The sequence below is a fragment of the Chenopodium quinoa genome, unplaced genomic scaffold (genome assembly GCF_001683475.1).
Source record: "Chenopodium quinoa cultivar QQ74 unplaced genomic scaffold, ASM168347v1, whole genome shotgun sequence".
NCBI lineage: Eukaryota > Viridiplantae > Streptophyta > Magnoliopsida > Caryophyllales > Amaranthaceae > Chenopodium > Chenopodium quinoa.
The window spans coordinates 10,130,403-10,157,794 of NW_018745024.1; the positions used below are offsets into that span (position 1 = coordinate 10,130,403).

Below are 27,392 nucleotides of genomic sequence, written 5' to 3' on the forward strand. Positions count from 1 at the left end.
ACAGTGCTCTTGTGAATTTGTGAATTGTGATTATGAGACGACTTGGAAACAGTTTGACAATGCTCTTGTGAATTTGTAAAAATGTGAATTTGTGATTATGACAGTGGCAAAATGTTTCTCGTTTGAAACTTCAAAGTTTGACAGTTATTGTGAATTTGTGAATTGTGATTATGAGACGACTTGGAAAAGTTGCAATAACCCAAAGTCTCTGAAATGTTTGACAGTGCTCTTCGCTAGTTTGCTCACGCCTCCAGTGCTGCTGGCTGCTGCTCGCCTGCTCTGTCCTCTGTGCTCACCGCTCTTCGCTTCGTCGCTTCTTCAAAATTCTAATCTCCTATTCTCATTTTTCTAGTAAGTTGATTTCTAATTTTTAGTTTAAAATACTAATCTTCAATTTAATTCAGTCTAATTAGTTAATTCTATTAAACTTTGGTTGATTTTGTTGTTGTTTGTTTGGTAAACTTTGAACCTTTTGTTAATGTTGTTGGGTTTTTGTCTTTTTGATGAAATTTGAACCTTTTTGATCATGTGATTATGTGAATTGTGGTCAGTGTTTATTTAGGGTGTTTATTAGCTTGTTAATTATTAGTTGAAGTTTTTTTTGGTGTCATTGATCTTCAATTGCAAGAACTTGAAAATCGATTTCCCGAAATTACTAAAGAACTACTTGTGTGTATGTCTTGTTTGAGTCCTGTGGATCGTTTTTCTAAGTTTGATAAGGAAAAATTGATTAAGGTTGCAAAATTCTATCCTAATGAATTTCCAAGTTCAGAAATAGTCTTTGGTCATACACTTGAGAGTTACATTTGTTCTGTTAGAGGAGATGAAAGGTTTTGGAATTTGAAGGGTCTTAGTGAACTTTCAATCAAATTGGTTGAAACGGGATTGTCTGAAACTCATGATAGGGTTTATTTACTTTTGAAGTTGGTGTTGTTTCTGGCATGAAGCAAGTGAAAGACAAACTACGAAATAGCATGGGAGATCAAATGTTGAATGATTGTTTAATTACTTATTTGGAGAATGATTTGTTTTTGAATGTTAGCATGGAAGATATCATAAATCGATATCAAAACATGAAAACTCGTCGAGAAATATTGTAATAAGTTTGCATTACTATTTAATTGTCTTTTGTAGTATTATATGAACATTTGGTTGTATTTTGTACTGTTTGAATATTTAGATGTATTTTTTAGTACTATTATTTGGTTGTTTGGTAAAAAAAATTTTTTACATATTTGATTATCGATTGTGACTCACCAGTCGGAAATTCCTGGGTCCGCCACTGCACGGAGATTTAGAAAAATAAAAAATAAAATAAAATAAAACGGGGGTTGATTGCTTAATACCTCCTTTAGGCTTAAGTCAGTACTCTAAGGTGTAATAAGCTAATAATTATGCATCATTCTGATCCACGATTGAAAACAATTAAACAAAAGATGAATTGTAAAAATTATTTGTAATTCAAAAAGTTCCGATGCCGGGAATCGAACCCGGGTCTCCTGGGTGAAAGCCAGATATCCTAACCGCTGGACGACATCGGATTTGTTGAACACTAAGCATACACTAACTATAAGTATACACCTCTGTTCATCTTTAACATAAATTGTTGATGCAAGATGAGGGTATAATAATTGTTGTCCGGCACCAATTTTTAAGTAACATCAGAGTAAAAACGTTAATGCTCATAAGCATGAAAGTTACTATGACAGCTAATATGGTGATGAAGGCCAAATAGAGACTATTTCGTGTTCCTGCTCAATAGAATTTATGCTGTCGAAGGAATGACAGACAATTTATTGAGATCTACATTTGAATGGAATGAAGAATGTTCGCTTTGTATACAACAATATCAACTTACAGCGTAGAGGATTGATATTGCAGATGAATTATGAAATTCAAGCTGCAGTTGACACCACTTGCAGAATGCTACTAAGCCAAATAATAGCATGTTAACCATCAAAAGTGACAGTCTTCCAAATTCATAGAACCTGCATAAGAGCCATAGATATAATCCCTATGCTACCCAAAAATCCTGTATCAAATCGCGACTGACTGCAAGATTGTGAGTAATCAACTAACCAGTAGATTTAAAAATATTAGTGCAGATGAATTTGGAGCCTTTAAATTTAGTCATAGTACATTAACTCTCAAATTTTCTTTATTCTATCTCCTTAATTACCATGTTTTGACAATTAATTATTCTAGCACACAAGTATAATTAATTAATCGTATAATAGCCATCCCGTTTACTTCCTCCTACAGTCCCACCATCCTGTAAAATTAATTACTCGTCCATTATACACTCAAGAACACGATGCACACTATTGTACACTCAAGAACACGATGCACACATCCATTGTCAATCTAATAAGAACTTGTTAACAAAATACATCAATCAAAACGAGGACAACAAAAATAACTCCGGCAAAAGCAGTAAATAAACCTGATCATATATATTAATTTATATATAAACATGTTCAAAATTGTTTCAATAATAAACTAAAAATCTCGAGAAATACAAATCTCCTTCCAACAAAAAAAATCCCCCCCAAAAAAAAAAAAAAAAACCCTAAAATTGCAATTCTTCAGTGCCGGAGACAGAAACACCAGTCTTTTTAACAGAATCAAAAAGAGGAATAACAAGCTTGCGATGATGATGAGGACGAGAAAGCTCTTCATGAATATCAATTTCAACAAAAGAAACCCCAATATCCTTCAATCGAAACCCTAATTTCTCACCAACACGAGATGCAATACGAGCGTCCCAGTAATTCTGCGATCGAGGAAATCGATTAAGATTGGAGCGATAATGGGAGACGAATTCTTGCTCGGAGGAAGAAGCCATGGCAATGATGGAATCCGTCGCCGGATTAGTCACCTGAGCTGATATTTTCCGGCAACTCACGAGTAATCGGAGGAGATGTTGCGGGGTTCTTGCGGTAGACATTGGAGATTTTTGGTTGGGGGGGGGGGTCCACTGGGGCTGGGAGATTCGGGATACAAAAGAAAGAGATGAAAATGCAATTATGAAATTAGGTAAAACTGGTGAGTTTAAGAGGGGAATCGATCTCGGGTGGCACGATGAAAACAATGTTGCCACGACCACGAATCACCATATGAGGAGCATAGCTGTATAGGAGGAGGTTTAAGTTAATCTCTAAATCTCAATATAACTCCTCTCACAATTTATGTATTTGTTTTGTTTTATTAAATAAAAATTAAATATTTAAAAAATAAAAGATTAAAATTATGTTGTGAAAAGAAATATATTTACAACTTTATCTTGCGGTAAATATAAACTTGGATTATCTCATAGCTTGGAAAAAAAATTCCTCAAAAAAAAAAAAAAAATTTATCAAATGGTAATTGGAAGTGGTAATTGGCAACAAAATTTTAAAATTAGTGTTTTTTTGCAACATTTTTTTTTTAAAAGGTGGTTTATATGCACAAAAAAAAAAAAAAAAGTGTTTTTTTGCAAAATTTTTTTTTTTTTTTTTTTAATATGATAAAATATTCATTTTTAATACATTATAAAATTTTATGGTCAAAGTGTATATAAGTAGTGCAAAATGTCAAACCGTGTCAATTATGAGATAGTATGAGGTTTGTCCTAGTAAACTTGTAACATTATGCTTGCCCTCTAGAGTTTAGTGGTTTCTGCATGACCACTGTCACTCTGTGATAATAGTTGGAGAAATTACTTTTGTAAGAGTGAGAGTGAGTGAGACTGTGAGAGAGAGACCACCCTAGTCATTCTTACTACTCTAAAAAAACTAGCTAAATGCTTAAGTTTATTAATTTGTGCACGCTTTGACAACATCAACATCGCTAGTCTTATATATAGCTGCAACTTGTACATGCATGATACACAACTGAAATTTTCAAATTTACAAGATTGATGAAGGTATAAGCTACTGCATACCTAAACACAACCACATTTGACGAACTTTTGCTACAACAATGGTTTTGTATTACAGGCTACGTCCATAACCGGCCCCTTATAAATTATTAGCTCTTGTATTTCCTCTAATGTTCGGCCCTTTGTCCCTGGGACCAGCTTTGCGATAAATATCACAGAGATTGCATTAACACTTGTAAACACCAAGAACGTGCCTGAAAGGAAAATCAATTAATCGTGTTATTTTGTTAATCCAATGAACTATTTACACTTAACAACAATAGGAAAAGAGAGGAAGAAAGATATCTACCCGAAGAGCTCCATTGCATCATAAAAATGAATGTGTAGGTAACGATCCAGGAACTTGTGCTGCTGACTACAGTTGCTAAGGTTCCGGCTGCCCCTTTTATGTTTATAGGGAATACCTGAGGACAAATAGTACTTATTACGTTTGTTGTAAGAAAATGTGATAGAAACTAATTAAGAATGCTACCTCAATGAAAATTCACTTACCTCTGACATTATAACACATGGTATCCCTCCCATTCCTATTGGAAAAGACGCAGAAAAAATCTGGAGTAAAACACGCTAAGGATTAAGATATACTCTGTATAGATTTAGTGTCACAGATTGAGGGGAAATATGAAATTAAGGAAAGTATTTTCTGAAGAGAGTCTGTTTGCCTATCTAGTTAGGAAAATATTAGGAGGCGAAGTGTCCAAAATGTGTCTTATGCAGTATTATGCTTAAGAGTGTAGGCAATCAGCTTGATAGTGGAAAAAAAAAACTGTACCAATATTCCGACAAGGGCAAGATAGGGGCCGGTATCCATCATCAAACCATGTACCTGATCAGCAAACACATTTATGTCAGAAAAGGATCAGAAAACCGGGTCTAGGAGACACTGAACTACTAAAGTTCATATCAAAGTAGAAATTGTGCACCAATATGCTTGTGAGTATGGAACATACCTTAAGCAAGAAAGATAATGCCACCAAGAAGCAGGCTACGCCCATCCCTGCTGCAGAAAACTACAAACACTCAAAACATTACATTACATTACATGTAGTCTTCTTTGATTAACCAATTTGTACACCAAACAAAACAATTTAGTGGAAGGCTTACTCAGATGGATTGATAGCTTACCAGCAACAGTGGCCGTCTTCCATATTTATCCATAAAAATTACACACAGCGCAAATGGTGGCAGCTGCAGAGAAATTGTGGTTGTAGTTTTTAGAGAAAAGTTAAGAGAAGAACTCTGAAGTCAGAATTTGTTTGTTATTGTATAAAAGTACAGAGTATATGATTAAAACCTGGATAAGTCCCATAGCTATAGTTCCAATATTTCCTGGAACTCCTGGAAAAATTATACACAAAAAAATGTCAGTAAGCGATCAACTGTATGATATATTTTCCAATAGCTGCTGCGACTGACTTACCAGCCGATTCAAAGATAGCAGATGCGTAATACAAAATCCTCTGTGTCCCCCCAAATCCTCCTAGGGCCATGAGTCCAAGGGTTACCTAAAAAAAATTTAAATGTATACTTCATACTATGTAGTACAAGAAACTGAAATTCATCATAGAGGAATTGAAGTTACTATACGGAAAGTATTATTTTGTTAATGTGTGGGGCTTACAGTGAGTGGATAAGCATATTTCATCTGGAACACATCCAAGAATTTTTCTGAGATATTTTCAACAGCTTCAGTATATTCCTGTAAGACAATTAAATAGGTCTTAGATTCAACAAGACAACAACTCATAGTACGATAATTTCACTTAGCATAAGAAGGCCAGTGGCCTATATATTACTTTGATATCAGCTGCTTCTTCAGATATATCAGTGTGTTGTCCCCTAAGACGTTTCAAAGCTGCTTCAAAATCATCTACAGAACTGGCCGTCACCTGCAAAACACGGATTCAACACCATCCAAGACATTAAATTAGTACTTTATTTTGCTGCCTTAAATAGTTCTGTTGTCTGTCAGAAAATATTATCACATGAACTATTTTAGGATGTTTGAATTAAGTCGTTACATTCCTAAGATACTAATGGTTTGTGATTAACTTTCTTATGAAGGGTGTTGTGTAAAATTGCGTCGTATAGTATCCTCAGCTAGGTATGAAATTGTATGGTTACGTGAGAAATTATATAGGACAAGGGTATCTTTGTGTTCTGTTTTTCTTCTTTCAGTCTTTATAAGTTATAACATCCTAAGGAAATCATGGTTTAACTTACCAGCCACCTAGGAGACTCTGGAATGAAGAATATTCCCAAAATTTGTATCATGCACGGAATAGTACCTAAAAAATGTTAAACCAAATTATTTTAGCGAGCCTAAAATGGCTAAATACAAACGAAGTATGTAAGGTTTAGTATGAAAATCAAAATGATTACCAATCTTCTATCAAATAAAAAATGATTACCCATCAAAGCTAAGCTGCGCCAGCTAGTTATAAGCCCAACAAGGAAAGCCGCTGCTATTCCACAGCACATCAGGAACTACATAGTACAGGGATAAAGTGCAAGGTCAAAACACTCCTAGAACTTGTATAGAATACAACTCGAGTATCTCTAAAATATGAGTTGCCTGATGGAGAAGCCCTAATCCCCCTCGAATATTCTTTGGTGCTATTTCTGCAACGTATACAGGAATCTGCATCACAAGCATTTACTGTTATTATTATTTTGTTACTTATGTTTTCTTATAGGAAAAGATATTAAGCAGAAAGAAGAAATTACGGTGTAAGTCATGATCCCATTTGCAAAACCAAGAGCTAGCCTACCAATATAGAGGGACATTGAATCCTGTCACGATATACACCACAAGGTAAGGAAAAGATTATAACATTGATAACTGATAAGATAGTGTACTCGAAGTATTGACCAAAATTTGAATGTAACAAGATTAAAACCTGTGAATATGCTATAGAAAGCCAACCAGCAAGGCAGAGTATACTTGAAAGCCCCATAGCCTGCATCAAAATAGACGAAGTTGAACTATAACCATGCACTTTGAATCTTTTGAGTACCAAGTCATCAAACTAGGAATAAATCAAAACTTACTCCACGACGACCAGTTAAATCGCTTAGTTTTCCACATACTGTTGCACCTAACAGTCCTCCGGCTGTCAAAAGTGATCCAAAGAGTGAATACTGCAAAATGCACACCAAGTAGAGCCAATATTCATTTGATAGAATGAGTTATGGAAACTTTTATTTGAGATGGCAAGCAATTAGGCCTATTTACATCAAGATTTGTCGCGTCTTTGGCTGTTATCATAATGTTGAAAATAATCTCTTTAAACTCAAGATATTTGTCTTGAAAGAAAGGTGTCAAGTGGCTCAAAAATTTGACAAAACTTTATTGATTGGAGGTACTGATAGAGGACCAACTCAACCAAGCGGTGAGACCCAGAAATATGTTTTATACTCTATCAGGTACAAAAAATTTGAAACGATATCATCTGCATATTGGTTCCAAAAAACCCCATATGATGTACTTCATTTCAAGATTTTATTTCAATTTTGACAACCCATTTTACTACATTACTCCTCTAGTCCTCTTACCCCCAATCCCAAGGCCTAATCTAAAATTCTAAATCAATAACTACTCTTGTCATTAGTAACAATAGCAAATATTCATCTGTATTTATAGATCTCATGTTAATTGGTACAAACATTGTCTTGATCCACATTTTTCTTACACTTACCTACTCATTAATTACACTGTCTCGGACATTAATCACCCTTTTTCCCCTTACACTCACCCACCTAATTAACTACTAATCTATCCTCTCCATCCACAAATAACCTTCATGTTAAACTTGGACATGCATGGTTTCAAAAAATAAAATAAAATAAAATAAATTGGACATGCAAATTATAAAATTTAGGGTGAGGCGTGTGAATGCGAGATTAAAAAAATAGTTGAGGGATCCACATCAAATATATATATTCCGTTATATTTTTTACGAACATCTTAAAATAAAATATACGAAGATTATTTGTGGACTGAGTATATTTTTTAATCTTTGTGCTTTTTTTATTTTTTATTTTTTATTTTTTATTTTTTTTTGAGGAAAAATCTTTGTACTCTGTCTCTGTAATTTGTTATGAATTGTACTTCACCCCAAAAAAAAAAAAAAAAAAAAAAAAAAAAACGCTCATGTCTAGGGAATATAAAATGTGTACCCAAATTTTAAAATAGATTAATTATGGACGGAGAAAATATCATATCATAATACGATGATTTCGATCCCAAAACAGAGTTTAAATATCAGAAAAGGGTAAAGTATAAGAAATAGACAACGAAGAACTAACCTCCGCTGTAGAAAGGTGCAAGTCTTTGATGATTGCAAAGTGAACAGGAGAGGAATATCCTCCCTACACCAACAACAAATTGCTAAATCAATTAGCCCACACATTAGGGATTAATGCACCAACTAAACACATTTACACAATACCTAAATTAAATTACATAATAACATAAACACGGAGTTCCAATTTAGTGCTACATTTAATTAAACATATGCTAATTACATTAGTAAATGATGAATTGACAGAAAACCTTTCAAAGAGTCGGTCGAATATGTTGTTGCATTTGCATGATACTTATTATTACACATATATCTCTTGACATCAAAATTCAAAATTCAATATCAAATACTTCCTCGGTTTTTTTTATTTGCAACAGTTTGACTTTTACACCATTTATGTGTTTTATTTCGATTAGATTTGACAATTAACGACTCACGACATGAATCGGTAAACGTGAAAAGAGAAGTGCTGCCACTACAAAAAAAAAAAACAGAGGAAGTATAAGTTAAGTTAAACAATCCGCATTATCGGATCAACTCAAAATAAACTCAATCCAAACGACTCATTTCCCTCCTCTATGAACGGATAAACATTTCGAGTATTTGCTCTTAAACTCATAATTAACATGCAAAAATTCCAAATGTAACGCTTGAATTATAAGATAAAAATTATGATTAAAAATTAAGTAAATAAAACTTACAGCAAAACCACAAGTGAAAGAACCAGAAACAGCAATGAAGATACTGAAAAAGAGAGCAAAAGTTACACCACCCTCGCATTTTCCGCCAGCCGTTGATTCAAATTCTTCATGAATTTCAATCAACGGTTGTTCTTTCTCTTCCATTTGGTTCGTTTTCCACTCCATATTATACGTCAAATTGTTTGATGAATGATGATATAATAATATTTATATAAGAGATGATTAATACCTTTTATAAGTGTGTGAAGTGTATCAGTATTGATAACACCCCTTTTTTGATAGTACTAATAAAGAGCAAGCACAATCAAAATAGATTTCCTAGATTTGAGCTTATTAACCAACAATGATATCTACTAATAAGTTGTTTGATGGAATTAAAAACCAATTCTTAGTTTTAATATATATAGCCATCCATTTAATTTTTTGATTATGTTGGTCCTTTATTAGTTAATACATTCACATTATTTTTATATTGTTTATTCTAAAATTTTGACATGTGTCTATACAGTTACAAATTTTAGTTAATTGTTTCATTTGTTTATAGCATATTTTTTTGAGGGAAAATAGTAGTTAATTACAAGTATGCCCATATGAATCATATAATAAGCCAAAAAGTGAGTGATGAAGGGGCAAAACTTTGCTTCCCTTAAAATGGTAAAATGTAAGGATATCTCTTCCTCTTCTTGTTTGATCTTATACTTGTATTCACTAATATCAACAAAATAAGTCTAATCAAGATAGTGTTTTTTTACCCGAATTTTACTTATCTCATTAGTGAACTTATTAGACTTTATTTTAATTTATTTGAGCATATTAATGCTTATCCTATTAGAGCTATCACCTATTTGTTTGATCTTAATCACTTATTGGACTTTATATAAGGTGTTATTAGACTTAATTACTTATTACAACTCATTAACTCTCATCTTATCTAAGCTAATTAATTCTTATCTGATCCTATTATTAATCCTTTTATTATCTTATGAGAGAGTATTTATTGCAAAGATTTACTTTCCATTAAAGTATATTTGATAGAGTTTGTTTATGGTAAATATTATCTTTTGTGATTGTTTCCTATTTCTAGGTTACCAAGATAAGGTAACTCTAGGGGTGTAGTTCGGACTTTTTATAATGTTTCCTCGAATTAATGAAAATCAAGCGAGTATTCACAAAGTTTAGCATGGTATCAGAGCTGAGCCAAGCCCATGATCTCACGATTGGGGCCTTAATGGCTAAAGTATACTGGGCCAAGGGAGAGTGTTGAGCCCATGAACAACATTCATGCGAGTATGGCTATTCTTAGGTGTAACCTCCTGCACCTAGTGTAGGTGCAACAACATGAAACGCAGGAATTTATGAGTGAAACGCAACCCAAACTCAAATCATACAACCTAGTTCTAACGTTTTTCCCGCGTTAGTTTGCTTCTGTTTTAAAAATTTTAGTTTCCTTCTTCCCAATTCTATCTTTTCTCTTTTCTTTCCTAATTCTCATCAAAATTTTGGATCATAAATTTCATTATAATTTTCTTTAACTCTTTTTTCTCCTTCCTTTTTTTAATTTCAATTGATTCATCAAATCCAACCACGAATGTTGTTGAAGATTGTTCTTGATCAAAAATTTGCAATAATGATGATGATATAATTACAATGATCTTCATTCCTTCGTCATTTTGTGAAATGATTTTGAGTTTAAGAAAACTAATAATGGAGAAGAAGGTGGGTTTTATTTTATTTTCTCTCTCCTCCTTTTCTTTATATATATATATATATATATATATATATATATATATATATATATATATATATATATATATATATATATATATATATATATATTGTTTCTATTCTTAATCAATCATTGATCAATAATTATTTTATCGATGATGAGTCAAGATTAGATTTAAGATATATAATCAATTTTTTGAGTTGGAATAATTATAATCGAATATTTGTATAATTTCTGTAAGAAAAATGAACATGTAACAATTTAAAAATGAACATTTATTACAAAATGAACATTAGTACATTAAACATGAACATTTACTACAAAAAAATGAACATCTTTATTATATACAATGAATTTGAACTATTTGAATATGAAAATCATGTTCATTTTTTATATACTAAATAAATGTTTATAACTTTGTTTAACATGTTCATTTTTGTACGTGTTCATTTTAGTTTTTTTTTAAAAAGGTTATATTCAATTGCAATTGTATTTTGTTAAATTTCTATCAATTTGATCTATGTATGAATTTCGATTTATTATGTGGTGATTTTGTAATGAATTTTGATAAATTTGATTAGGTTTGTGAACATGTAATTCAGATGAATTGAATTTACGACCTTTAATTATGAACATAAGAAAATTGAAGAAATAAAAAATAAAATGATTATGAAAGCTACACATTATAAGTTTTAAAAAAAAGAACATGCATTAAAAATATGAATATACACATTTTAGAAAATGAATATATGCATTCAAAATATGAACATATGCATTATTGGTTCATTTTTTGAATGCGCATGAACATAAGCATTTCATAAGCATAATCCAACAAAATGAGAACATTTTATGAGCATTAAGAATATTTATCATATGAACAACAAATACTAACATTTCAAAACATTTTAAAATATAAACATATAATATATTTATGAATATAATACATTATGAATATTTAAAATTATATATGAACATATAAAATATTATTATGAATATAATAAATTTAATTATGAACATAAAAATTTGAAGAAATAAAAAATAATATGATTATGAAACATACGCATTATAAGTATTAAATGTTCATTTTTTTTACGTGTTCATTTTTTATTATTAAAAGTTCATTTTTTTCATGTTCATATTTTTTTACTAAATGTTCATTTTGTAGAGCGTAGTGTTGATTTTGACGGATCACATATATGTTGTTTGGGTGATTAAATTGGGCCGCGCATTTTGGGCTTTCCCTTGTTGCACCTATCTTAGGTGCATAAGGATGCATCTAAAAAAAAGGGGGGAGTGCAGGCCTGTTTCTGAGACTTTGGTGGCCTAGGGGCGGATAAAAAAAATGGGGCCCTTGTAAAATAACGACTAAATTGACTAAGAGAAAATTTTAGGTATGCACAAATTTTTTTTTTACTAAAGGCTTAAATATTTTAGAACTTCTCGGATATGGTAGAATGAGCGACACCCCGACACCTACAATATAATATTGATAGTACAAATTAAAAATTCAGTACAATTGAATAAATTATTAAAAGTTTATCATTTCACATACTGATAATTTTTAACTAAAGATTAATCAATTATCATTCTACATTTCTACACTTCGACATACTGATAATTCATAATTAAAAAATCAATCAATTTATCAATTCGACATATTGACAATTTGATTATCATAATCAATTAATTATTAATCATTAATCAAATATGAAATATCATAATTCAAACAAAATTAGAAATTAGAATGAATTGGGAAAAATATAAATTTGACATACTATTCATAAATCAGAAATTAAAATTCGTATGACATAAAATTAATATGAGTATTTCAAAACTTCTCTTGTAAAATCGAATAATCTATACATTAAAATAAATTAATCAATTGTAATTTTTGGGAAAAAAAATTAATGTACAGAACTTACCAATGACTTAATAGTAGGCCCGTACCGTTTCTGAGTTCATCTTCGAACATCGAAGCCAAAATCCACAATAATGGTGAAAAATTAATAGAAACAAATAGAAAAAATTGATTAAGTAGATTGATATGTGAAGAGCAATTGAAAGAGTATAATTTATAGGAAAATTCATAGATTTTAATCCCGTTAAAAATTGATTGCAAAGAAGAACGTTTATGGGGAAAACATCATTTTAGCATTAATTCGGGAAGGAAGATGAAAAATCAGAAAAATATAGGTAATAATACAAATAATTGATTTCATGGATGAAAATAGAAGATTATACGGATGAATTGGTTAGATTATGGGATTAATTTGTCAAATTTAACTTCCCAAAATGAAGGAGTTAATTTCAAGGAAGAATATAATGATTTAATGTGAGGAGTTATTAAGGGAATGCTTGACTAACTTACAAAAAAACGCTGCTTAGTGCTTACTTCGTTATTCGTAATATTATAATTTTAATTTTTTTTCTTTTTTTTTACACAAATTTGATTTTCAAGTTTTGGGGCCTTGGGCGGGTGCCCCGGCTGCCCCGGCCCTGGGGGAGTGTTGTGGTAATAAAATTCCACATTGAAAGAATTCAATAGTTACTACCACTACATAAGCTAAGAGAATATTTCCCTCATTGCCATATGGTTTTGAGGTGGAAACTTCTTGATCTTGTAAAGTGGTGGACTTGTACTCTCCTGTGGGTGCGGTCCAAATCTGTATTTAAAATGGTATCAGAACCTTAAATTTTATCTTTTGTGATTGTTTCCTATTTTCTAGATTACCAGTCTTAGGTCCCGTTCTCTCGGCTCTGTTGAGAACTGTTCTACTCTGTTGACTCTTGCTCTGCTCTGCCAAGAAGCTAAAAAAAGCATGGCCTTAGTCTAGTTCAGTAGCATATGGGACTCCATAACCTCTCTTAACTATGTAAGAATGTGAACAAAACATTTTGATGCCCAGAGGTTGGAGGTGAGCCTTAGTGGCATGGAAATATGTAAATTTTTGTGTATATTTGAATCCGATATACGTATGTAATTGGACGAGACTAGCCGGAAGTACAAATGTACAATACAATACAGAGTATGTATTTATTTTATTTTATATATATGTAAGTCAGTGAATATGGCATACGAAATAAGTTATTTTGTTTGACATATGTATTAGAAGTTAATTAACAAATTACAAATATAATGGCACGGTGGTGCAGTTAGTGGCTCGGTTAATATATTTTGGTTAGTACATAATTACAAGTTTGGCCACTCATTCTCTTTCTCGTTGTTGGTGTTACCTTGAAGAACTCAGGGTTGCACCAATTGGTTCGTCTGCTGGACTGCAGTAGTGCAGTGTGCTATGCATGCACGGTCGTTTCATGCAGTGGTATGTGTAAGCGGTTTAAACGAAGCTAATTTAATCAACCTATCATTATCATGAGTGGGTTGATAAGCATTAAAGATTCCACATCAATACTTTGAATGGTTATTCTTGTTTGATTCACCTTATATTTAAAAGTTCTTATTAGATGAGAATAGAAAAAATAAGGGTCTGTTCTTGCTTATAGACTGAACTAAACTGAGATGAATTGAACTGAACTGAATTAAATTGAAATGAATATTTTATAAGAGAAGGAAATTAGGAGCTGAAGTGAAATGAACTGAACTGAACATAACTGAACTGAACTGGAAATAAACGTATGAGAACAGGCCCTAAGTTCAGGTAAATATTGTTTTATTTGCTATTTTTTTTATTACTATAAAAAAATTATAAGGAATAAAATAAATTACATATTTGGAAAACAACATGTTATATGAGCGGCTAGTCACACCGTATGACCCGTTTGTACAAAATAACAAAGTAACTCATATAACTCTCATAGAGTAATCGTATTATATTGACGGAGTAACCCTTTTTATACTGATTGAATAACCCATGAATTGAAATGGAGGTAATATTTGGAAAATACACATTGATATATTTTATAAGACCTTATTTAATACTTCCTCCGTTTTTCTTTTATTGCACCAAAAAGACTTTTACACTATCCACTTAATCTTCTTTGACCATCTTTTGTGATTTATCCATTAGAAAAAACATAGTCACGTGGGATCTAGTTACATTCGTCTCGAAATCTACTTTTTAAATATTAATTTTTTTTATAATTTTTACAAAAGTATAATTATAGATATTAATAGCCAAAGTAATGCATTGACAAGCGTGAAATCCCTTATGGTGCAATAAAAAAAGAACGGAGGAAGTATTTAGTTTTTCTTATTATAGACTAATGAACTTATGCATATAAGAAAATTTAGTTAATTAGATTATCATATCAAATTTTTTTTTTTTTTTTTTTTTGAAAAATTCTATATTGGTATCCCTCAAGATTCAAAAAATCTATATGGTGATAGGGCAAAATATTTGTTCTATAAAGTGATACCCTACTTTTGAATAATACACATAGTGACCCTATTAGCTAATTTTATGGCTAACGCATCATTAAACACCTGATTGGAAGGCATCATTAAACGCTTTTAAAACAAAATGGATACCATTGAGTTTCTTTAAAAACAGGTGTACACCACATAAATATTTTAAAACACATGGGTATACCATAAAAAAGCCTTGATAATTTTCTCTTAAAGTATTATTACAAAGATTTTCCCCTACATACTCACTCTTTACTTTTTATATAAGTAAGACCATAAGATATATAAACCATAATTCTCCAACCAAATTGTGAGACAAACCTAAGATTAACTAGTACTTAGTATAATAGAATAAATAGAATAGACTATGTACATGTATATATTCTCCTATATATATCTTGTACATTTCTAATACAGAGTATGAGTGAGTGATTCTTGTATTTCCTCCAATGTACGTCCCTTTGTCTCCGGAACAAGTTTTGCCACAAATATCAAAGCCAATACATTGATACTTGTAAATATGAAGAATGTGCCTGAAATCAAACATGCCACGTTAAGGATTACATAGTATTCCGTATATTAAGTGTTTGTTTGGTTCACATCGATGTAGTACTATGGTCACTATAGATTGCTGGACAAGATGACCATATGGGCCTGACTTCTAAGTGTCAGCAAGGAGTATCAGAGAATTGGGCCCAGGACAAGCTTTAAAGATAGTGGGCCAATGGGCCCTACTAAATAAGTCATAGACAATTAGGTAGTTACTCTCAGAGTCTCAGCCTTGCAGATCCAGTTTTTAACAAGATATAAATTACAAGTAATTTTTTATTTTTTATTTTTCAAATTAGTGGATACACTTTGATTATTGATACTATTCAGTATTCACAACTTCTATTTTGTTTAAGTTATGTGCTAGTGTACTACTATGTATAAGAAACGAATATACTCATATGGATCTTATGAGCTATCTACATTTGAATTTATAAGCTGAAAGCGTGATTAAAAAAAATTCAACTAATTTGGAACTGAAGAGGTAATAAATGAATTAAGGAAATTATAGATGGAAAATCGATCAGTTGATTTAACTTATGGTTAGGTCACTTTGGGCTATATTATCAGGTGCCAACCGACTTACTTTGGAAATGACTTGACCAATGTCAACTATATACAAATCGAGTCAATTTTGCAAGGTTACACTTTAGGTAGAGTCTTGTTCATTATTTCCAAGAGTTGATTTAGGAAAGCTGAACAATATTCAAGGGTAGGTTATTTGTAGCAAATACTCCGGATATAGACACCATTGTTTTAGAGTTCTCTCACAGTCAATTTAGGTGATCATGTGATGTAGTCTACATTTCGAAAAAGCCGAGCAAAGAATGTTCACCTGATGAGCTCCAATCCATCATGAAGTTAAATGAGTAGGAGACAACCCAAGCACTCGACCAGCTTACTACAGTCGCTAAACTTCCAGCAGCCCCTTTTACATTGATTGGAAATATCTGCAAAAACATACTAGTAGTTCAGAAATTCTGTTGCTATAATTTTAAGAAACAAAGGTAGGATACTTAAGAAACCATGTCTACCTCTGACATTATAATAAATGGAATCCCTCCCATTCCTACAGGGTATGCCGCTGAGAAAATCTGTAGTAGAATCATGAAACCGAGTATAAGTCACGTTGTTTTTTTTATTCGGGCTAAATCAGTTCTGATTCAGATTAACATCAGGTCATGCAATTTCAGGTTAAGTTTAGTTTTAGGTAGAGTAATTTGATTTACCAGAATGCCAAATAGTGCTAAATAGGGACTGAAGTGTGGCATCCATCCATAATCCTGCTCAGAAAACACACGCGTGTACACACACAAACAACAAATAAGTTAATTCAGCTAAGGAAGAAGAACCAAAGAGCTATGATCAGAAAAAAAGTATATTCATGTAAGAAAGCATGTAATGGACTGACACTAACCTTCATCAAGAAAGACAGCGCCACTGATAGACAAGCTGTTCCCATTCCAGTAACAGAAAACTATAACAACAACAACAACAGACATCAATAAAAAAAAACTTTCCAACAGACCACGCAAGATGATTACTACGAAGTGTTAGCTAAATGTTACATCACATAGCATACTCACCAGCAGAAGTGGACGTCTTCCACTTTTATCCATCAAAAATACACCGAGAAAAGTAGGGGGAAGCTGCAGAGTTTAATAGCAGAATAAATACTTTTAGCAGATGAAAGGGGAGTATATTAGATATCATCATTGATGATGCTTATAATCATGAATATATCCTATTTTACCTGGATGAGAGCCATTGCTATGGTACCCAATTTGGCTGAAACCCCGGCTGATTCAAATGTTGTAGTTGCATAGAACAAGATCCCATTTGTTCCACCAAATGATGCCAGTGCCATGAGCCCAAGACTTATTGTAAGTGCAAAAGCATACTTCATTTGGAACACGTCGAAGAAGCTATCTTGCGAGACTTGATCAATAGTTTCAGCAGAGTCCTACAAGATTTTTAATGCTTAAATCTCACATGCACTATATGCAATTAAATCAAGTAGTTTAAGTCCTCTGATACTATTTTGAAGAATGTGTATTACTTTGATTAGAGCTGCTTCGTGAGCTATATCGAATTTCTTTCCTCTTAGTCTTCGTAAAGTAGACTCACAACCTTTTTCATGACCAACCTTCACCTGCAAGAACAGGGGTTTCACAGCTTAATTTCCTAATTTTATGTGTTCAGCCTGCTGTAACAGATCAATTACGCACCAAATAAAATCTGATTGCGACTTACCAACCACCTAGGAGACTCTGGAATGAAGAATAAGCCCAAAAACTGTATGATGCATGGAACAGCACCTGAAACAGTTCATGCTTGCTATTAACAAATAACAAATAGTATCGTTTTGATGAAGCTTGGATATATAAATGGCCATCACAATGGAAGTGATAAAGATTTTACAAACAAGATAACAGAAATAATGAAGTTACCAATCAAAGATAAGACGCGCCAACTTGTTAAAAGTCCCATGATGTAAGCTAGAGCTATTCCGCAGCACAACATCAACTGGAATATGAGGGCACATATTACAACTTGTGAGTTGTGACTAAGGAGTAAGAATTAAAGTTTGGACATAACTTGGTACAATTTATTCTAAAAACTCGTTAGTACTAAATAGTGTCGAATTGTAAGTGCATTATCATTACCTGATGAAGAAGCACAGATCCTCCACGAAGATTTCTTGGTGTAATCTCTGCTATGTACACCGGAACCTGTTGTGGCAAATGTATTGCTTAATCAATATAGTAATCTCAGTATTCAACTTAGTTTGAATAAGAACAAAGTCATAAAAAGTATTAAAAACAAGTGTTTAGAATAAATTACCACATAAACAGTAAGCCCCATAGCACAACCCACAGATAGTCTACCAACATCAAGTGACCAAGCATCCTTCAAATTTGCACCAACAAAAGTCAGGTTTAGAGGGAAAAGAAACTTAAAAACTCGAAAAATTTATCCTGGATTAAATGTCTAGGGAAATAACCTTAGAAAACGCGATTGCAACCCACCCGGTGAGGTAGAGTATGTCAGATAAACCCATAGTCTGTACAAAAATAACCAAAATTGTTAAGAGTGTAAGCTCCATTTGAATGCTAATCATGCTAAAAAACGTTAAAAAGAAGAACTTACTCCTCGACGACCAAAGTAGTCTGTAAGGTTACCACAGACTAGTGAACCTAACAAACCTCCAACAGTCAACATTGATCCAAAGAGGGAATACTGCAGAATAACATTAAGGCCATCAAATCAAACAATACACCAAAAGTATAACTAAAATATACTAAGTACTCCGTAATTAAGATTAGAAAGCGTAAACAAAGCAACTTACTTCAGCTGTAGAGAGTTTCAAGTCAGCAATGATTCCAGACTGTACAGGGGAGCTATAGCCCATCTATGCATAACAATACCGAAAAACTAGATTAGCCAACTAATTATCCTGATTATCAATTTTAAGATACTATTGAAAGTAACACAACACATAAAAATGGACTGTAAAATAAACAAGCTACTTGCAACAATATCAATGTGTTACAAAATTCTGCACATCCCAATTGTCAGTCTGTCACAAGTATCGAATATCTATAGATTATAGTCATTTAAGGTAGTAAGGTACCACCATAGGTCACACACGGCCACAACCACAACCACGACCATTCAAAGTACCACCCGACCAGGGACCATTGGACCAATAATTATTACGAGTATAAATTTTCTTTAAAAAAAACTGCATCCAATAATCTAATCCATGAAAATTAAAAGATAAAATTTGTCAATAATTTCAACTCTCAATTATTAATAATTACTATTATTATTAAATATTTCAATTTGACTTAATTGCTTGACATGATGACAATCATGGGCATAACATAACGTACATATGCAGCCTGCAGATAATTTTCTATTTTATAATCAGTGGGCTTATTCTAATTTGCTAGAAAAAAAAAACATCAATTACTTCTTCTTCGTATTAATTTTGGCTAGACGTGCAACTCACGAACAAAGTAACCCAGAAATTTCCTCAAAATCTGTGTACAACTAATACTCTAGTAGACAGGTTGTACTAAAAAATGATTAAAAAAAAAAAATTCACCTGTCAGAAAAAAAAAAAAAAAAAAATATCCTAAATACTTACATAGTACTCGTAAAAAAATTTCTTTAATCATTACCATCCTTTATTACGCGTCTATCAAATTTAAAATTTTCAATTCAATTGGTAATCATCGATGATTAACAAATTTTACTACTGTGACTTCTCATACAAAATAATTAATGTGAAATTTCCAAAAATAGAAAATGATCGTGAGGTTATTTAATAAAGCAACCGATCGAACACAAATGACATGGTAATCTTGGACCACGGCCTTAGAAAGAGTAAAAAGAAAAAACAACTTACAGCACAACCGCAAACGAGAGAGCCACAAACGGCAATGAAAACACTGAATAAAAGAACGGGGGTGGCGCCACCATCGTTATAAATAACATTGGTGGCGCCATCCTCTAACTTCGAGAGTAGTTTTTCTCGGTGTTGGTTATTCTTTCTACTGTGGCTTTTCTCCATAATAGCCATTATTTGATCTTCGATATTTTAGCTGTCAAAAGAATGAATATAGAGAGAGAAAATGATTGATGACTGCTTCAGAATATTATTCCATATGCTTATAATAAATGGAAGGAAGAAGAGTAGAGGAAAGAGATCATTGGTGAGTTGGTGGGTAGTACTAGATAATAAAAGGTTCAAATATCATTTTCGACTAGTGTAGTATTATTGGAATAACAAAGTAGAAAATGAAATTTCTGACATGCATGATTTTGTGCTGTTTATTTCTTTATCTAACTACCATCGATTAATGGTAATAATTTATTGTGATCATTAAAGTTATAATCAATTAAGATTTAATTTGTTATTGTGAGGGGAATCTCTAATCAACAAAGTTCACTACTCGTACTTTTTATGTTAAAAAAAAAGTCACTGTGTTTATAATTTTTAAAAAAACTTGACTCACTCTCACTTTACATCTTACGTTGATCCGTACTTTGTATAAACATGAATGTTGTGAATTGGTTATTAACTTGTTATTAACTAGTCTTTTGGTCTGTGCATTTTTATCTTATACTCTGTAATATGTTTTATTTGAAAAATGAATATTTTATGAAAGAGAAGAAGGGGTAAAAATTGATGTAATTGTAGAAGATATTAAGTTAGAGGAAATGAATCTAGTACCATTCATACATGTATTGAATTAAAGTTAAAAAAAATAATAAGAAGAAAGGGGATTATCTAATGAAAAGAGGTGACATGTGACATTGATGAAAAATAAAGTTTACATGTGACATTATGAAAATGATGGTTTGTCTTTTTAAATACTAATAAAGTATAAATATAGATTACTACCGACAATTTAAGATTTTTTTTTACTCCGTATATTTGAAATGGATGGAGAAAAAGTTATGTCATATTAGACTTGTGCTAGTGTTTCATTAAAAAAAAATAAAAAAATAAAATAAATAATAAACCTTGTGTATAGTGCTGTTTCATAAAAGCAAACCTGTTAATAAATTTTGTGTTATTTTTATAAGTTAACAAAAAAATTAGTAGTTAAAAATACAATTAGCTCGTGCTTTTGGAAAAAATGAAAAAGGACATACATTTTACAGCTCATGACTCACCAGCGTGTCTTTTAATTCCCAAAGACATGATTGACATGTGGCAAATTTTTGAAATTCATGTTGAGTAATCCGTGGTCTATACACACGGGTGTACAGTGCTCATCGTACACCCGGATAAATAAAAAAAAGGCGGAAAGAACATCCTGTGTTTCATAAAGAACATACATGTATTTGACAAAGAACATGTTTGTATTTGACAAAAACATGCATTACCAAAGAACATAAAGATATAATAAAAAGAACGAGATAAAAACTTGATAAAATTTTCTGAAAAATTACACATTATTAACGGGAAAAATTTAGAGGTGATAAAAAATCGAGTAGGGCCGGGCCATATCATAATTTCTTGTGCCCAAACCCGTAGAAAAGTAGCGGGTTTTCGGGCTTTTTTCGAACCCGGTTCGAGTTTTAACTAAAAATGTATTTTTAGCTTTGCCCAAACCCACCCTATTTCGGGCCGGATCGGGTCGGGATGCGAGTCATGCCAATGTTGATCACCTCTTAAAAAATCCTTACCAAAGATATCATTTCCCCAAAAAATAGTTTTCTATCTCTCCAAAAAAAATTCAACTTCCCATAATAATTTAGTTTTTTTTTTTACTCTAACATTATTTTCAATTAAAAATAATTTAAGATTTCAATATCAAATTTCAAAATACCATATGTTAAAAGAACATAATTTATATTGTAAAGTACATATAGTTAATACCTAAATAACACACTAATCAAACTCAAAGAATATACGATAATAAAAGTAATTTAAACATGACATATGATAATAAAAAATAGAATTTGGGAGTCACTACGACCTTAAAGAACATACACGCCAAATTCAAAGAACATACTTTGTATTATTAAACCCAAAAAAAATATATGTTTATCAACATATGTTAAATAACATAAGTTATAATATAAAGAACATATAATTTTACTCAAAGAACACACTGATCACACTCAAAAAACATATTAAAGGTATGTTCTTTGTCAAACATAGGTATGTTCTTTATCAAACACTATATGTTCTTTCCGCCTTTTTTTGTTTACCCGGGTGCACCATGAGCATGGTGCACCCGGGTGTATTATCTAATTTTCACATGTTGAGTTCATTTTTGTTTCATGCTTAATCACTCCTTATATTAAGGGTTTGTTCTCATATACTGAACTCAACTAAACTGAATTGAACTGAACTGAACTGAACTAAGCTGAACTGAGCTGAACTGAACTGAATATTTTATAAGAGAAGGAAGTTAGGAGCTGAACTGAATTGAAATGAAATAAAAATTTTATAAGAGAAGGAAATTAAGAGCTGAACTAAATTGAACTGAACTGAAAATAAACGTATGAGAACAAGCCCTAACTAACTCATCTCATGCCCAACTTTAATCTTTACTTCATGCTACCGTACTTCATATAACTTTAATGTCACATTTTTTTAATAGACTCTATTGTCACATTAATTACATTTTAGCTCCACTAAAAGCATTTCGTTCCAATAAAGCAAACAAAAAAGATCAAAATTTTAAAAAAAAATTAATTTAAAAAAAAAAGAAAAGAAAAAGATTATTATCGCATGAGGATTACATTACGGAGTACCAATTTGCCAGGTTGGATAAGAAGATGACGTGGATGGATCCCATAATTCTCCTCATCCCATTATTGAAAGAAATGAGTCCAAATGTCCAATTAGACTATCTTCTAATTATGCGTTGACTTATTCAAATTACTCGCCTAACTTTGTTTTTTTTTTTTAAAAACAAATACTCGTCTAATTAATCCCCGATCTAGTCTAATATATATATATAGAGGGGAGTTTTTCCCCGAGTTTTTAGAGAGCCACGTAGGATTATGAATTTAAGTTGTAGCCAATTAAATAAGAGATTATTAATTTATTTTACAATTAAATAATTCAAATGCCACGTTAGCAAAATTGACGAATGAAATTTTAAATTTTAAATTTTAAATTAATTAAATACAAAATATTATCTTTTGTGATTAGAAATTTTATCTAATATTTTAAAGCTAATATAATACGTAGTAACAAAAATCACATAAATATAAAAATATTTTTTTACAAAAATACTAACAAACCGTGCATCGCATGGGCTTCATCTAGTTACTAAAAAAATACAGTATTTTATAATCGACAAATAACATGCCCTAATTTTTTTTTAAAAGAGTTAATTTTGATTATTTAAATAATTAATTGGAGAAGTTGGAGTGAATGAGTGATGGAGTGGCCCTCTCACCATTTCCACTTTGAAATTTATTTTATAGATTCAGCTGCGCTATACACCCAATAAATTCAAAGTTTTTGCTTGTTATTTGATTTGTGTGTGTCATCATTTGTTTTTTTATTTGATAATTTAATAAAAAAATAATCATCAAAATTTGAATAAAGTATAAATGCACCATACACTATACCTAGGGGTGAGCATGGGACGGGTACCCGATAACCAAAATCCCTAAAAGTGATATCCATAACCCGAATCGATAAGTTCGGGTACTCGAATTTTCGGATCGGTTATCAGTTACCCAATAAGATATCCAATAATGATAATTACACTTAATTATGTAGTTATTATGATACTCCAGTATAATTTATTACTAATTAACAACAATATCAGATGATTTTGACCAAATCATTAATAATATTACTAATCTTTGATATTATAAAGTAATTATGAAATAAAGTAAGAGTTTAGATTTTAAAAAATAGATTTAAGTAAGGAAATAAGCAAATAATTAAATGTTTATTGTATCGGATCGGGTAACTATTAATTTTAAAATGATACCAATAACCATATCCGATAACAAATTATCGGAATGGGTACCCGAACCGTTATGATTATCGGATCGGATACCCTAATTTTCGAAACGATTACGAATCGATTTTTCGGGTAGTTTTGCTCAGCTGTACCTAGCTTTATATAACAATCTCTCTTTGAGCTAGTGGATGGGAAAGTGAAGTACAACAAACGTCGGCTGCTTAAATACATGCGGGCCTTCAAAGCAACCCAATCTCCATACATACAAACAAGTATTTGATGTGCATGTGAATCATCAATCTAGTATTAAATTTACCTTATACTGGTATTATTAGAAAAAATAAATTCTGTTAATGCTTCAAGTATATTAGCTTAAACAGGATATTAATCAAAAGTTAAGTAATCCAAATTAAGAACATAGATAAATTTTCCAATGTTGAAATTGTGTCCATTCATAAGTGATATTGTTCCAATTACGTTTAATAAGAAACCACTAGCACCTATTAATGATAATTGGTGAAAAAAATTGATGTTTTAAAAAATTATTTGAGTTGTAAAATATATATACTCCGTATATATATTAGATGACAATTTCTAAATAATAACAATATTAGGCGGTTATTATCAAAATGTCCAAACTTTTTAGTCTTAAACTTATTACTAATGATAAATGATTAAAAAAACTGTGTCAATTATTTCGAAATGGATCGAACCCAAAATCAGAAATTAAGTTGCTCGGCCTTAGATAGCCCTATCACAAAAAAGACCCAATTTTAAATCTACTTGAACAAGGAATAACTTGCCTCAAATTGTTAAAAACCTAATTGAAGTGATCCAAATTAGATATGACTTGACTCAAATTTAACAAAGCATACGAATTGCCAACTTGACTCGACCCAAACTTATTTGAACCAACATCTCAAATTGGCAGGTTGCATTCGGATTCAATGTGTATCGACCTATATAGGTAGGTTAACTTGAAATTAATCCGAGTTTTAATAAATTAAGGTTAGCTAATTTTGATACAATAAATCAATTTAAGTTCAAACCTTATAATATGTGCCTTGGATATACAAGAAACGCATTACAGATTACATCATACTGGGATATTGTAATATTTCGATTTGCAAATTTGCATTTTCTATTTACACAAAAGAAAATTTAACCTTGATTCATTAATGTACTAGATAGTACCGACACCGTTAGTAATTAGTTGTTAAATTACATTACGTTGCTAATCATTTATGCGTTAGCATATCGGCTTAACATTCATAACAACCATTATCTCGACTGTTAAATTGTGACTCAAAATCTAGTAGGGTTGACTTTGAACGCTTATATCTCTCAAAATACAACTGATTTTGAGATGATTCAATTTGGAAGTGATATCTTGGTTCAAGATCTTTCCAACGATAGGTTATATGCTCAATTCCGATAAGAAACGAGAAGGATATGATCGTTTTAGGAAAACCTGACGAAGCTGGAAATTTGCAACGAGGCTGCGAGCTATAGGTCTATGCGAGTGAGCTATAGCTCGGCCCTGTGAGGACTTGCGACAGGCATGAGCTAGCTGCCAAGCTATAGCTCGGTAGTTAGGTTATTCTAGGATAATTTATGGAATATTTCCTAAAATTATATATTTTCTATGACGGCTATTTGAGTGTACTTGGGGAACAATCTTAGGGTTTTATTAGGGTTTCCTTGTGTTATAAAAGGACCCTTTAGTTGATCAATTAGATCATACCTTTTTTGAGCCATTAGATTTAAGACTCCTTGTATTATTCTCTCGTTCTTTCTCCATTATAGTGAAGAAGCTCTCGAATCCCCCACCTGTGGATGTAGGTCTATTTTGACCAAACCACGTAAATCCTCTTCTTTATTGTTTTTCTCAATTCTTAATTCTCATTGATTTGTTCCTCATTAATCAAACACAATTACACCCTTATTTCCTAACATCGACCACGTGGAGAGCTGCTTCCGACCACGTAGGCACCTGCTGCCTACAAGGGGGTTTCTACCTATGCTGATAGGTGACACCAACTTGGTTACCTTCCTATAATAAATACCCAAGCATTTTTCATTGTCAAGGTACAATCTCTCTCTCTCTCTCTCTCTCTCTCTCTCTCTCTCTAGAAACACTCTCTTGCTCTTTCATTCATTCTTTTTGTCAGATTGCTAACTTTAGCATTGGAGCAGTTATCCCCGGATAATCCCCCGGTACAATCTCTCTCTCTCTCTCTAGAAACACTCTCTTGCTCTTTCATTCATTCTTTTTGTCAGATTGCTAACTTTAGCATTGGAGCAGTTATCCCCGGATAATCCCCCGGATCAGGTAATTTGTGCTGATTATGCAGGTGCTTAATTGGACAGTAACCCTTTACCAACTCCAAAACTTACGGTACTGGAGATCACCCGGAACAATTAACACCCAAACAAAATGAGACATAGCTATAATTGAACTGCAACTCATAGAATGCACTTTCTCCATCATAGTTGAAGCATGAATCTCTTCAAGTGTTTTTCTCTTTGTATCCGGAACCAATTTCGCCAGAGTTAAGCCTCTTACAAGGGACCTGAACTTTTACGAAATTTAAAAGGAGGGGACTGCAGTTTTGGAAGTTAAAAGCAGGGGACTATGCCTATAACTCCGGCCAAGGTAACCTCCTACAACCGGTTTCCATGTATTTTAAGATTATTTTTTTTTGAATCACTGACAAGCTTTTAAGTGCATTGGAAACAGAAAAAGTTTTGCAAACAAAAGTAGCCGTTATACAAATATTTAACACAGAGGATTTTCTAGGACAGAAAATTAATTTGAAGAACAATAAGCACTTTGAGTTCTCAAATTTTTTTTTCTTTCTTCAAACAAGCATCTAAAATCTAGGTTTGTCAAACAACCAAGGGAGCCTTTGTGTACCTCTAAATTTGATCCTGCAGAAAGGTTGAGTTGTGTAGACACCCATTTGTGTCTCCCCAAAACCAAACCCAGTGATGAGTACCTTTCACGTCGAATCATAATCGAATGAAACGAAAGTGTGGAAAGGTCTAGTGTTGCAGAAAGTTTTTATTTCTTTTCTTTTCTCTTCTCTCTCTTTTTGAAAACTTTATTTTAAGAAAATAACCAATCCAGTTTGTTTGGTCCATGATATGGGTCCAATAGTGGTGTAGTTGGATGGGGTTTGCAAAGACCTTTCCAACGATATATTATAAGCCCAATTCCGATGAATATTGAGGAAGTTATGGCCAATTTACTAAACTGGGCCCGGTTTGAGTTTTAAGTACGGCCCAATGATCTAGGGGAGGGCCTAATATGATTTATCATTCCTAATGCAATTAGGAATGGTTTTGGTCTTCTAGAACATTCTAGAAGGTTT

The 27,392-nt window shown here is 32.0% G+C and overlaps 3 protein-coding genes and 1 non-coding gene across 4 annotated transcripts; all 4 read right to left on the minus strand.

Moving 5' to 3' along the window:
- Window positions 1-1,469: 1,469 nt before the first annotated feature.
- On the minus strand, window positions 1,470-1,541 carry TRNAE-UUC. The gene has a single exon. It is a non-coding gene; the product is annotated as a tRNA-Glu (tRNA).
- Window positions 1,542-2,019: 478 nt separating this feature from the next.
- LOC110708600 lies at window positions 2,020-3,276 on the minus strand. The gene has a single exon (XM_021886773.1). It carries the CDS (start codon window positions 2,945-2,947, stop codon window positions 2,570-2,572), a length of 378 nt encoding a protein of 125 aa, XP_021742465.1. The 5' UTR covers window positions 2,948-3,276; the 3' UTR covers window positions 2,020-2,569.
- A 509-nt stretch (window positions 3,277-3,785) lies between these two features.
- LOC110708927 (sugar transporter ERD6-like 5) lies at window positions 3,786-9,089 on the minus strand. Its single transcript, XM_021887155.1, has 18 exons — window positions 8,925-9,089; window positions 8,228-8,290; window positions 6,971-7,060; window positions 6,820-6,879; window positions 6,647-6,712; window positions 6,495-6,560; window positions 6,331-6,406; window positions 6,143-6,207; window positions 5,716-5,808; window positions 5,541-5,618; window positions 5,340-5,424; window positions 5,214-5,257; window positions 5,045-5,107; window positions 4,870-4,929; window positions 4,692-4,745; window positions 4,412-4,471; window positions 4,209-4,323; window positions 3,786-4,113 (listed from the first exon to the last, which is right to left on the minus strand). The coding sequence occupies exons 1-18, from the start codon at window positions 9,087-9,089 to the stop codon at window positions 3,953-3,955; spliced, it is 1,464 nt and encodes a 487-aa protein (XP_021742847.1). The 3' UTR covers window positions 3,786-3,952.
- A 5,827-nt stretch (window positions 9,090-14,916) lies between these two features.
- LOC110708597 (sugar transporter ERD6-like 5) lies at window positions 14,917-20,385 on the minus strand. Its single transcript, XM_021886769.1, has 16 exons — window positions 19,980-20,385; window positions 18,915-18,977; window positions 18,716-18,805; window positions 18,570-18,629; window positions 18,410-18,475; window positions 18,232-18,297; window positions 18,016-18,091; window positions 17,819-17,883; window positions 17,625-17,717; window positions 17,319-17,528; window positions 17,152-17,214; window positions 16,983-17,042; window positions 16,795-16,848; window positions 16,600-16,659; window positions 16,401-16,515; window positions 14,917-15,549 (listed from the first exon to the last, which is right to left on the minus strand). The coding sequence occupies exons 1-16, from the start codon at window positions 20,151-20,153 to the stop codon at window positions 15,425-15,427; spliced, it is 1,440 nt and encodes a 479-aa protein (XP_021742461.1). The 5' UTR covers window positions 20,154-20,385; the 3' UTR covers window positions 14,917-15,424.
- Window positions 20,386-27,392: the final 7,007 nt, after the last annotated feature.